Source organism: Beta vulgaris, chromosome 4, assembly GCF_026745355.1.
Source record: "Beta vulgaris subsp. vulgaris cultivar EL10 chromosome 4, EL10.2, whole genome shotgun sequence".
Taxonomy (NCBI): domain Eukaryota; kingdom Viridiplantae; phylum Streptophyta; class Magnoliopsida; order Caryophyllales; family Amaranthaceae; genus Beta; species Beta vulgaris.
Genome location: NC_079205.1, coordinates 40,708,687 through 40,721,987, shown reverse-complemented (window position 1 = coordinate 40,721,987; position 13,301 = coordinate 40,708,687). Strand labels below are relative to the sequence as shown.

Here is a 13,301-nt window from a genome sequence, read left to right as displayed (position 1 = left end):
TAATATATTGAGTTGGGGATTGCCATCTTCGGTTCTTGAGAAGTACTGCAGCATCATATGCGCTAATTTCCGATGTCTGCTGCAAACTATTGACTAGATCACATGGCCTTCATGTTCCGACTTCTTTACAGTACCAGATCATGGCTTGATCATATCTGATGGCTTTTATTTATTTTTATACTGTAATCATGTTTTAACGAAATGTGTATTTTGTATATGCCATGATTGTCTTTTTGTTTATAACTAGTCCATAATTGTTACACCCTCTCTTCATTCTCTTTTCTTTTCTTATCTCTATTATATAAGCCAATGAGGAGCTATGGTGTCCCCTCTTGAAAAAACTGATATACCCTGAATCTCACAAAATAATAAAAGATTTTTTTAATTCTTTCCTCATTTGCACAAATATGGGTAATAAGAAAGTTATACAATATCAAAAAGAATTACATAAAAATGTAGAAAAAGAGGAAACTCACAATTGAAAATATAAACTAATGACTAATTCAATTTTCAAACAATTATAAAAGCAAAGATTTATAGAGATTATTATTATCTAAACTCTCACTTACAATAGAAATTTCAAATAACATGTATTAGCAAACCAAAAAAGAATTAAGAACCTTTAGAGAATATTCAATTTAATTACTTTTTTTGGGGCTCACAATCAATTGGGATAATAACTAATTAAAGAGATAAACATACATCATCATATAATATCAATTTATAATTTTTTTATTGAAGCACTACTCACCATATGATGCCTAAAAACCTCAATTACCCAGTGAAAATAAATTGAATTACTATTCATAAATATGCCTATAAAGTATATTTATTTTAAATAAATAAAAAACATAACACAGATCATTGTTTAAAAGGAGAGTTGTTGAATTATCTAGCAAATATAAGATAACTTGTCCTACCTCGACATAGTCCTTTTTGGAAAACATTACTCTTTACACTAGAGAATGCAAATAAAAGATCATAACACTCATCAATATTCAACATAAATATTACACTCTTAAGTTAGTTTTTTAACACTTTTGATGTTAATATTAATTTTAATATACTGTCACATGCATCACGTGCATATGATGCTATTTTTGCTTATATGAACTTTTCTGAACTGATTTGAACTTATTTTTGCTGAAAATAACTTCTAATAAGTTGAACAAAACATAGCCTTTATTGAAAAAATTATCAACTTAAACTATTATAATGAGTTGTGGATGCATGTATTGCTTGCATGTATAAGTAACTACTCGATATTACGAAATATCACAATAAAAAAATTGTCGTCACACGCATCGCGTGCTTAAAAGGCTAGTTTGGAATAAAGGGAGAAACCAATGTTAAAAACAAATGGATAAGATGCTCCTTTTGTTTGTTGAGAGAAAGTCATGAGAAATATTCTAGCTAAAGTAATTAATGTGGAGCATTTTAATATTGCAAACAAAAAAGGTAGCATAAAATCACAAGTTCGATCTAATAGTACAAGGATCATAAGGGAAAAGAATGGTGCATGCCAACCATCTAAATTTTTTCTGTATGAACTATCCAATGAATAAAAAGTGCGCGGATCACTTCATTAAAAGCATAATTACAATAGCAAATGGTGGATAAATACATGGTGCTACTAAGTAAATGGATGGGTTAATAGAGAGAAGAAGCAAATGAAAGCATTAAATAGAGTGGTCCCAAGCAGTTGTAATTTGTAAACTAGGGACAAGGCTGGAATTAAAAAAATTGTGAGGTTTATTACGTCCAAAATTTCGGCTTTATATAGGATGATTCAAAACAAGAACAATATGAAATTTCTTGATGGGCAATACAGGATGAACAAATGAGAACGAAGGGAGTATGTTTTACGGAAATTTACTTGGGGAAAAATTCTGTATGTATGTATGTATAGATATGTATGAAAAGGTTTCTTTGGCATATGTTTTGAACTAAATGTGCATTATATTTTAAACTATATGTGCAACTTTTTTTTGAACAAAATGTGCTTGTTTTTAAGAGAATATTTTATCTTGAAAATTTGAATATACATATTTAGTTCTCGACATGTGCATATTATTGAAGCTAAATATGCATAATATTGTTTTCGAGCACAAGGCATAAAATACTTTCACTTTTTTAAAAAAAAAGTACATTGTGTAAGAAAATGCACATGACAAGTATATGCACATTTAGTATATTCACAAAATATCTATGCTTCTCACTTTAGAAATTTTCTCATTTGACCCTCAATCTGTTCAAAAAATGCACATGATAAATATATATTTTCGGCTGTATGTTAGTTGTTTCTGCTAAATGTACAAGTGTGCTTCCTAGCTGATGTAATATTATTATGCAGGGTCGAAGGTTTTCTATTAAAGGCCTATTAGGAAATGATGTTTCTGCCACTCCTTTCATTGGGGGAGCATTGGTGATATTTCGGTTGGCTCCTCAGGTAATTGGTACCTTCTTTTTTTTTAAGAAGGAGATTCAATCAGCCTTCCAGCAGTACGGCCACTTTGATGATTTAATATTTCATTATTATGGCAGGATTATCATCGTTTCCATTTACCAGTTTCGGGGACCGTTGAGAGATTTGTTCCTATACCTGGGTCCTTATACACTGTATGAATAATTTCATGTTGCTATTTGTTCAGTGATCATACTAGTATTGGAGTTCTTTTTCTCATTTTCACCAGCTTCTCTTGCTTTTTTTGTTTCTGTCTTTTCTTTTTCGTTTTTTCCCTTTCTTTTTTCGATTTGAGGCAGGTTAATCCAATTGCTGTAAATAGCCTGTGTGATGTCTTTACGGAGAACAAAAGAGTTGTGTCTATAATTTCAACTGCAGCTTTTGGAAAGGTTTGTCAATCTATTTCCTGTACCTGGAATTTTGTTGCATTTTACGGAGAACAAAAGAGTTGAGTCTATAATTTCAACATGTTACCAACAGAATGTGGGATTTTGTTCCATATTTCCAGGCTACAGTTTCTGACATCTTTTCACTACTTGTATCAAAGATGATTCTGGCTTTGCTGTTAGTATGTGACTTCTGCAGTCACGCGTTTTTTCTTGTTTTTCATGCTCACAAAGTCCATGTTGTCATTTAACTTTATCTATGGCTCTTCTATTGCACAATGCACATTGCTCCAGGAATGCTCCATCTCCCTTTTTGTGTATGTGTAAAAACCTGGATCACACTGATCATCTCAGCATGGAGCAATAATGTATCCATTCAGAATTAAATAAGCCTGGATTGACTTCAACTCAGGACAGAGGAGTGGCTCAACAAGAGAAAGAAATAACAGAGCTTCTCAATTCTACCTAAATGCACCTTCAACTTGTAGACCTGAATACACAGTCTTTGGATTGCTTAGACCAGTTATCCTAGTGTTTCCAAGTTCTATGGAGAAACTGTTCTCTCTTCTAACTCTTAGCATTCTGGTTGCAGGTAGCTTTTGTTGCTATTGGAGCAACAATGGTTGGCAGCATTACTTTTACTAGGGAGGAAGGTGACTACGTTCAGAAGGGCGAGGAGGTTTGCAATTCCTGAAATTTGCTTTGCGTTTGTTGCATATATTTTCCCACTTTCTACCCCTTCGTCATGACGATTGTTGTTTGCTGATGTTGCAGTTTGGCTACTTCTCATTTGGTGGAAGCACTGTAATTTGTGTCTTTGAGAAGGTAGTTTTTTATATAAGATCTGTTGATTTGTTACATGAGGACGATCATAAATTATGAAAGACAACATGCTTGATATTTCTAATTGACATGTAAATCTATGTTGGAGGTTTTGTTTTTTGTTTCCCTATCTGTAGGTTAGGATCAGAGGTCAGATTTACATCCAGCTTTTGCGAATTATATCATGGTCCTAACTCCTAGACCACAATTTTGAACATATAACTTAAAAAAGTTGTTTAACCGACACCGATAGCATGTAAAAAAATTTCTATGTTCAATTGAGCATAGAAATATTAGAACTCCATATTCAAAACTTTTCTTGTATGTTAAAAAAGTTCAATATTTTCGAGAGAAACTTTTAGGATGTTCAAGATGCTTAGTTGCTTACATCTATGTTTTAAATCATTTACTGGTATGTCCTCAACCCGTATGTGTAAAAGAACAAGGAGTTTTTCTTTCAATATATATATTTGGATGTTAACATGATTACTACGTAAAATTGATGCTTGAAGATGATGAATGCTCTAATTTCTTATTGACCCTATTCTTTGCAGGACGTAATCAAACTGGATGACGATCTCCTAGACAATAGTATGCGTTCACTTGAGACTTTGGTACGGGTAGGAATGACACTAGGTGTATCCACCAAAACTGACGGACGATAAAGCTATCGGCTACCAATTCTTTACCTGCTTCAGGTAGGGGATCTTTATTGTAAACCATGTAATGAGCTTGTGTGTTGCATCTCTCTCTCTCTCTCTTTTTCACTCCTTTTTATAGAGTAACTTTGGATCGCTCTCCCATTAACCTGTTGGTTGATGACAATGAGGATGTTTATAGTGATGGGAAAGTCATTTTGATCCTGGAAACTTAATCTTGCTGACTTTGGTATACTTATTGATTTTAAAGATACATAATTCAGAGCTGCCAGATAGATTTGGTTCATACTAAGATACAATCGATATCAGATGTCTTTTGCTGATGAGATAGGATCAATATCTTCTGATGTATTGGCCGGAAAACTAAAACTCTACCTCCTTGATAGTGACTTTGTGAAGGATATTACCCTTACCAGCAGATATTGTGCATTGCATAACTAGAAAGTCAACTCTATTTCCTTGCGTAGTAGGGAACCCTTTAAATTCTGAAGTAACTACAACAAGCTTTAAATTACTGCAAGGTTTTTCATTTTTACAACTTACAATTTACTCCCTACTGTAAATATCCTACTGGTGTTCTATACATTTCAGCATCAATATCCATAGTGATAACCATTATAGCCATAGCCATTACCTCCTGTGTTGGCAGGCTTTTGTTGTATCTTCGACAATGCAACATGGCCTTGCATACCATCTCTTTGATATTGTTGCCACATAAGCTGCTCCTCAACCAATCGTCTTTGTTTCTTCTCTAACTCTGACATCTGCACAAAAGGCGGTGGGGCCACCCCCAATGAGGCTGCAAACGGGTCAACATTTCCGGTGCTTATCGTATCACTGCCTGAAGATGATGGTGGAGCCGGTAATGCTAGCAACTGCGGGTTGCCAATTGACCCAAGAGCCACACTGCTAGCACTTCCCGATCCTCCCACGCGATTAGCAGCTATAGCTGCATTTGTGACTCCTTGCTGATACATGCCATCTAATAGCATTGTGTCAAATCCACCCCCGAGGGAGGGTTTCTGATGGGGCAGATAGCTAGCTGACTGGACTAGTGCTGTCTCCCAATCTGAATTGTCATTGAAAACCTCCCACATCGGAGGTGGAGCAGGTCCTGATGCATCACCCATTGCTCCATCGAATAATGCTAAGGCAAGTTTATCACCATGCTCTTCGCTTGTTGGCGCATCATCTCCCAAATTTAATAGGTCAGCTTCTTTAGGTTCAGGTTCTTCGTCTTTCTTATCTGGCTCAGGTTCCTTCTCTTCTTCCTCTGGTGGGAAACCTTCTGCTGGAGGAAGTGCTTTTATTGTGTTCATGTCTTCTGGTTCTTTATCCTCCTGTGAGACAGGTTCTGGTTCTTTTTCCTCTTCTCTTCTGTCCATGATGGCCAGTTTGTGTTTTGCGTTAGCTGCTTTGTCTCTTATAAATTCATCCATCAGATCAAGCTTCTTCTGGGTTATTCTTTCTACATCAGGGTATTCAGAGGAGCGTACAACTCCTATGTCCTTGCACCAGAGGTAGTAAGAATCGAGTTCATCGAATTGTTTTGATATCCGGCAGAAAATTTCATGGACTTTGATACAGTCTGGTATGTCAATCTCCATAAATTGATCGATGAGTATACCCAATATGTCTGTTATGTCATAATATATTTGAAAGCTATCTCGTACAGCTGAATAGAGAGCAACTATAACAATGCGGTTGTGCTTTGCAGAGCCTGGATATTTTTCACCCGAGAGAAGTTAATAAATATATTGGACAAAGAGTATTGTTCTCTTTGACAGTGTCAGATATATTCCTAAGGATTCGTTTTTAAAAGATATATCCTTTGCCACAAAATACTTGCAACATTTTCTTTTTCAAGTCGTAAGACTTGCAATTAAGCCATGTATGATATTGATAACGAGATTATTGTAGAATGTATAATACTTGTGCGTGGAAAAGTACCTATGTAACAACTTAATGTCTCTTACCTCACGCCTTCTCTTTCATCATTCTAAATTGTATGACAATCTACTTGTAAATCAGAGTTTTTTCTTGTCTGAGCTGAATATAGTATAAGACACTTCGGAGTGACTTCAATTTTATTAATTAAGGGGCTACGTTTTTCGTCTTATAATGTGAAACTGTCTCATACGAACATTTGCCTTCACAAATATAAAATACCCTACATTTCATTATGAATTACATGAAAGTAATGAAACAGAAGTCCTCTTTTGCATAATGATGGTAATAATACATTGAGGAAGTAAATTACCTGTTGGCCTGGTGGCTAAAAACCTTTCAAGAAGTTGTTGCAAATGGTGCATCTTTGACAATATCTGCTCTAGAGTAAGGTCAGAATTAGGCATAGGAGTCCTTGTAGATGAACTAGAAACTGAAGAACTATTATTGTCTTGATATTGCTCTTGTTGATAACGCTCTTCTTGTTGTTGCTGCTCATTCGAGTACAAGTAGGCGCGTGTACTATGGTGATGAGGCTTTCTCCTCCCTTGCATCTTGTACTCGAGCCTCTCATCTAAGTATAAGGCGTACATTCTCACAAATGCCGAATAATCCCAGGAGTTTGATCGTGAGTCTCGGAAATCTGACATGTTCAGCATTCGTGTTCCGCGCCTTGTTGTGAAGAAGATCTCTTGCTCATAGGCAGGATCTCCTTCTACCAACAATCTTTGGATTAGCATCAGTGTCTTCAAAGCTACTACCTGTTTGTTGAGCAGTGAGAAAGAATTTTGACATAATTATCAATAAAAATACCAGCTTAAGTGGAGGTCAAGTTATCAAAATAACCCCAACTTGAGATAATCATTTGAATTTCAACAAAAGAGATACTTCCTCCGTTTTCTTTTAGGTGTTACACTTTCTATTTTAGGAAGTTTTAAATTAGATGTTACATAGGAGTCCGTGATTTCAAAAGTGTAACATCTAAAAAGTTACATAGGAGTCCGTGATTTGAAAAGTGTAACATCTAAGAAAAACGGAGGAAGTATAATAATCAAAAAGCACCCCTTGATCTTTAGAGGGTGTTTGGTATAGAAAAAATTGATGTAGGAAACGGATTCAAATGAGCGTTTCCATTTCTAATTGTTTGGTATCATAGGCGGATACATAGGGGGTACAGTGGGTACAACTGTACCCCCATTAATTAGAAAAACATATATATATAGTTTACACATGCAAACTTTTATCAAGACTAGTGTTTGTTTCAGTGGTAAAGGAGAGCAAATTGATAAAAGAGTGTGAGGTTTCATGTTCGATTCTTGTAATCTACCTTTCAATCTTTCTTTCTTTTTCTTACTCTTTCTTTTTTCTCAAATATTCTTTAGCAACATTTTTTTTTCCTCTTACTCTTTGAGACCATCCTAAATAAAAGGAATAACTTATGTAGAAGTTAAATATGCAATTCTCATTATACATACACCAATATGAATTATAGAAAGTTGCTATCAGTTCTCACTTCTATCATGTTGCATATTTATCTCACTTCATATTGGATTATTTTGTATTTTTTTTTTATCTCACTTCTATCAGTTCTATTGGTGTATGTATTGGATTATTTTGTATTTTTTTTTATCTCACTTCTATCAGTTCTATCATGATACATATTAACAATTTTGTATTTTTTTAACATATGATATTTTTTTTACCATTTATAAAATACCAATAACAAATTTTGATAATAACATATGATACACATACAAAATTGTTAATTCATACACTTCTATAATCATGATACATATTAACAATTTTGTATTTTGTATTTTTTTTTATTAACAATATGAATTATCATGTTGGATTATTTTGTATTTTTTTTATCTCACTTCTATCAGTTCTATGTACTTATCAAGTCATCATTTTATCTTCTAATAACCATTTTTCACCTTAATTCATTAACATGATTATGTGACTTATATCAACAACAAATTTTTAAAAAAATTCTTCTACAATGATTTATCTTTCAAATTTTCCTCGGAATTCAAATTCATTACCTTTATCCACATCTTGTATCGGAGCATTTATATCATATGATATTTTTTTCTTATATATTAATGGTATTTTTAGGTTAAAGTTGGCGAAATTTGACTCCAAATAATAAAATATAGCCAAAGATTAGGGACGGAAAAATGATATATTTTATGAATCTAATTGCTCATTGTTCAGTACCCCCATTTCTGAATTTCTAGATCCGCCAATGTTTGGTATAAGTGTTAAGTAGCAAATACCATTTTCGGAGGGATTCACAATCCCTCCATTTGTTACCCTTATCAAACTAGTGGAAATAAATCACGTTTCCTTCCTCAATCATAAACTTCTCAATTGTTTCCATTCCATTAGGATACCAAACAACTAGTAAAGGTAACAACTATTATCTCCATTTCCCCTCCTTATCCAAATCCTTTCCATTCCGTTTCCATTAATCATACCAAACGCCCCCTTAATTACATTCTCAATGCCACCTTGCGAAACAGTTTTCATTTGATGAATTATTGAAATTTCTCTAATTACTATTGGACAGCTCAATTAACTTTCATTGCAAATGATATAAATGATATAAACTGAACTTCCAATAATGCACATTCCCATCACCACTCCAGCACTCTGTGCAACAATCCTTGCAACAATCTCAGATTCACCCCCTCCCACCTCACCCCTCTTAACAAACTCCAGCATTACAAATCTATGATTTATGAGCCCTCAGATTATAATAAAGGGTTAGCAACGTTAGAATTGACGTAGACACATAATTGAATTTTCTCATTTAGTATCTGATGATTTGAATGTGTCATCAACTTGATTGATTTGAAACAAAGAAAGAATAATTTAAATGGGTGTGTCAAAAATTTGTTTTAAAAATATAGAGCCTAAAAGCATGTTTTGAAGATCTGTTCAAAATTAAGTTTTTTAAAACCTTTCAAATAGTGCATTTATTTATCATTTATAGTTAATTAATTTTTGGTCGAATTTATTCAATATAAAACAATCAGATTGGTCTGCAAAGCTTCTAGTACAATGATAATTGCTAGATTATTCAGGGTAAGACATGATCGAAAATATGAAGTATTTATGAATAATGAATGATTAGTTGTAAACAACTGGTTAAGTGATTGTGCATTGGGCGCATTCTAATGCTTCCCACACAGGATATAGTTTACGCCTTGCGCAATTGACTCTAGGAAGCTATAGGCAAGAATTAAAGGATTTAACATCAACTAGTTATTAAGTCTGGGTTATACCTTCGGTAAACAAAGAATTTCATTTATTAATATAATACTTTATTATAATAAATTTTTAACGTATTTTTTACGCACCATTTTATCTATCTCTAAACTTTCATTATTTTCAAAGTCCAAATGCTACTCAAAACACAATTTAAAGTAGTTTCACAAGGCGTGACAATTGCTCATTCTGACATCTATAGTCCTTTTATACTTTATTCGATAAAGGTATGATCTTTGAGGGTTCAAAAATCCAATTCTCCTATACTTGCTTATATTCCATGTTGTTTACTAACTTGCTTATTACTCCATACTTCATGTCTTTGTATATGCATTCTAATTTACCTTTGTTTTTTCATCACCCATCATGTATATATTTGTTAAATGAAGACCGAGTTCCATGATTATCATGCCTAATAAGATAAATATGTGTAAAGAATTATCATTAGATTTTTATGGGGTGCTTTAAACATATTTGCGTGATAGTTAGATAATTGCATAAATAGTCCAAGGAATGTTAATACGGTGAAATTTGGACTAATATAATTTTTGATGGCATAAAACTTAGATACTACTCTCTCGTCTCATATTAGAAGTCTTGATTCTGATTTTATACGGAAATTAAGGTAAGTGGAATCTTGTTTTATTTGGATAAATAGATTCATTTTTATTGGGAAAAATTTACATTATTTTTCTTTTTAACAAAAAATAAAAACTTAACATTTAATGTTGCATGGTTTAATGTGTAGAGAAGTTAAATGAGATAAAAGATTCTATTTTGTCATTAAAAATGGTTCATTGAGAGCTGAAATTATGAGAACATCTAGGGATTTAAATTATATTCATGAAGGTATTGTGAGGATAATTATTGATTGAAAATAGAAAGAGGATTTATATTTTGGAACACCTTGTAAAGAAACATGACTTATATTATGGGACGGCGAGAGTATCTATCTAGAACGTTAAACTACCAAGGATGTCTTGACCTAGTGGTTAAGATTGAGGTGCTCTGAACGATAGGTCATAGGTTCGAATCCCCCTCCCTTCTTTGTACTTTGTACCGCCTTCGTGACTCATATGGATAAAAAAATATCTAGAACGGAAAACTTCAAATTTTCATGTCTCACTAAGATGTAAAAAGATTGAACATTCTTTCATACGAAGGACATAATCCATAAAGATAGCAATTAGGAAGGTAATTACCCAATTCTTTGTCTTGCTAAGGCGCCTAGAAATGGTATTAACACAAGATGCTACAAAGTTGCGAGAGTAGCAAGTCAAGCTGAAGATTTCACGGTAGTACTTTTCATCGGCTGGATACTCGTCATGGCTTGTTGCTCTTACAATGGCGACGTCTAAGTCTGCTAAGGAATTGCTGTTCCCCACTTTTGCAAGTCCTATAGTAGTTTGATCCTTCACTGCCCCTATAGCTCTTCTAAATGCCATGGATACTAATATTCTTTAAAGCTGTGTTGTGGTAATTCAACTTATTTTTTCCCCTACTTGTCTCTGCACAATTTAAGAATAGACCTTGTCAAAATCAATACTCCAGATCTATTTTAAGAAGCAAATTTTGGGAGGCAACATAAAAGTTCAAGAAAAAAATACAGCGCATTTATGGTACATTCGAGTGTATTATATGTAATTGTGCATAACACAAGCAACACCTTTTTTTTGCTGATTTGAAGTTTTTTCTATTGTTCGAATGTTGCTTATTTGAAGGTTTCAAAAGAATAATGAGCAAAAAACTAGCTGGAAGTAGAAATATTGTATGAGAAAGTTGTAGAAACCTTCAAATGAGTAATATTCGTTGTGCATCCGAGTTTATCTAATAAATAGCTGAACGTAATACTTTTTTTTCGAATTAGAAAAATTTTACAGAAATAAATAGCATATAAACATCAAATAAATAAGTTAGAAAAAAAAGACCAATACGATTGGAATAGTATATTATTACCATTATAAAAAGGTATCTAAGTTTATAAGGGTCATAGCAAGTACACTATAGTGGGGTTGTGAGCGAGAAACTCTTGGCGTCTCATCGTGAGAGGTCAAAATAGCGTCTCGTCGTGAGAGGCTAAAATGGTCTCTCATATGTACCAAAGTAAAAGTTATTGTACAAAAGGAGATATTAGTGATACCAAAGTTCGAAGTTGATACCAAAGTAAGTATTTGGTACCAAAACTCAAAGTTATACCAAAGTTCACTCACACTATATAGAAAAATAAGAGTTATTTTGGTACTGTTACCAATTTTAGTGAACTTTGGTATAAGTTGGTACCAAAATTCAACGTCTGTTTTTGTCTTTTGCGCGAAATGTCAAAAATATCTTGGTTGGCCTCTCACGATGAGACTTCTATCCAAGCTCGTTGTGAGCTAATCCTTGAAAAAACTTGGAAATCTTAATGCCACAATGTCTTTTATACCCTCGTAGTCATTGTCCTACTGCAATGATTTTTCGAATGAAGAATGCTCATGTTATGGTAATTCCTCCCAGATGGTAGTGGGGTTTGACCTACAGTAGGGAATCATTGTACAATGGTCAAGGGTGTAGGCTAAGTAAGAGGATCAGCTTTGAATTTGATATGAGCCAAAAGATGGGTTCAAATAAGTTCTTGCCAAGGACCATTCCGGCTAGAAACTATAAAGCAAGGAAATAGAAATGAGCACCTAGGCTAATCTAAGAAATGGATCATATATTATTAGAAATATTCTTATCCTTAAATTATGATAACTAAGCTTATAAAGAAATATATTCTCTTCAAGCTCCTAATTTTCCTCCTTCGTACATTCTCAATCATTAATTTAAGAAATGTATCCCTTTTAGTGGAAAAAGTATTTATGCCTGAACGATATACCGGATCAGTTACAATTATCAATATATTATTCATGATTTTTATAATTGATTTTATTGTCTTTTCGTGATTTTCCAGTTTAGTGCGAATTGAAAAATGGATGTTATGACATGATAAGTTGTTTAATAAAAAAAAAACTTCTAAGAAATTGGGTATAAAAATAAAAATTTCAGTGAAATTTGGATAAGAGAATCTTATTCCCTTAGTAAAAGTATTAGAGATCAAAAAGTTTGTCTATATCTTAGTTACATATAATTTTAAGACTTTATTATGTTCTACTTTGAAACATTAAAGATTGAAATTGTAGTGGATTGGTGGTTATACTTTCACATTTCATCTCAAAGGTCATGGGTTCAATTTCTAACTCATATGAAAGGTTAGACTGAAGATGATATTATATTTCTCGATTTATTTTCTCTTTCCAAACATGGGAACATGCGAATTCAAAGATGTTGATAGAATTCCCCTCAAAAAAGATGTTGATAGAATAATTTTTTGTTCTTTCCAGTGCAATAAAATGAACATGAAAGTAGATGGTTAAGAACAAGAAGATATACTCGAAGGATATGAAGATGTATAGTAAAGAACCTGGAAATTCTATTAAACAGATATAGAATGTAAACATATGAATGTAGAATAAATACATGAAGGTATAGTGGAAGGAACAGAGGAGTATTATAAAAAATAAACTCGGCTAAAGATGCCCAACTTAAAATGACCTATACAATTATGTAAATTTAGATAACTTTTATTTAAACGTCACTATGACGGTCTAAAATATGACTTATACTTTATTGATTTCTCTTTATAAGTAAGTTGAGCATAAACGTAAAAAAGACTTTACCGATGTTTAACCCAAATTAAAGTAATATAGATTATAACCAAACAACTCAAAT

At 33.1% G+C, this 13,301-nt stretch overlaps 2 protein-coding genes across 8 annotated transcripts in view; one reads left to right on the top strand and one right to left on the bottom strand.

Annotated features, from left to right (window-relative positions):
- Positions 1–6,416, top strand: part of LOC104907693 (phosphatidylserine decarboxylase proenzyme 3) — a 42,444-nt gene extending 36,028 nt beyond the window's left edge. For 4 of the 7 annotated variants that reach the window (XM_048643115.1, XM_010696661.4, XM_048643118.2 and 1 more), the window contains 6 exons: positions 2,354–2,449; positions 2,545–2,619; positions 2,764–2,853; positions 3,443–3,529; positions 3,625–3,675; positions 4,227–4,541. In XM_048643115.1, coding sequence (XP_048499072.1) covers positions 2,354–2,449; positions 2,545–2,619; positions 2,764–2,853; positions 3,443–3,529; positions 3,625–3,675; positions 4,227–4,337 — 510 coding nt within the window. In that variant the 3' untranslated portion in view covers positions 4,338–4,541. Of the gene's footprint in view, positions 1–2,353; positions 2,450–2,544; positions 2,620–2,693; positions 2,854–3,442; positions 3,530–3,624; positions 3,676–4,226; positions 4,542–5,808; positions 5,923–6,048 lie in introns of those variants that run through there. The other 3 variants (XR_007273450.2, XM_019252656.3, XM_048643117.2) reach the window with 3 other exon arrangements.
- Positions 4,220–11,007, bottom strand: LOC104907692 (putative clathrin assembly protein At1g03050). The gene is made up of 3 exons (XM_057394300.1): positions 10,754–11,007; positions 6,592–7,039; positions 4,220–6,051 (listed from the first exon to the last, which is right to left on the bottom strand). The coding sequence occupies exons 1-3, from the start codon at positions 10,994–10,996 to the stop codon at positions 4,925–4,927; spliced, it is 1,818 nt and encodes a 605-aa protein (XP_057250283.1). The 5' UTR covers positions 10,997–11,007; the 3' UTR covers positions 4,220–4,924.
- Positions 11,008–13,301: the final 2,294 nt, after the last annotated feature.

What these genes read in the sequence shown, in the direction of transcription:
- LOC104907692 (XM_057394300.1), bottom strand. Translation starts at nt 10,996, where the DNA reads ATGGCATTTAGAAGAGCTATAGGGGCAGTGAAGGATCAAACTACTATA. An exon ending in TTAGCAAGACAAAGAATTGG is followed by an intron (nt 7,040 to 10,753) that starts GTAATTACCTTC and finishes CTCAACAAACAG; the next exon opens with GTAGTAGCTTTGAAGACACT. An exon ending in TTTAGCCACCAGGCCAACAG is followed by an intron (nt 6,052 to 6,591) that starts GTAATTTACTTC and finishes AAAAATATCCAG; the next exon opens with GCTCTGCAAAGCACAACCGC.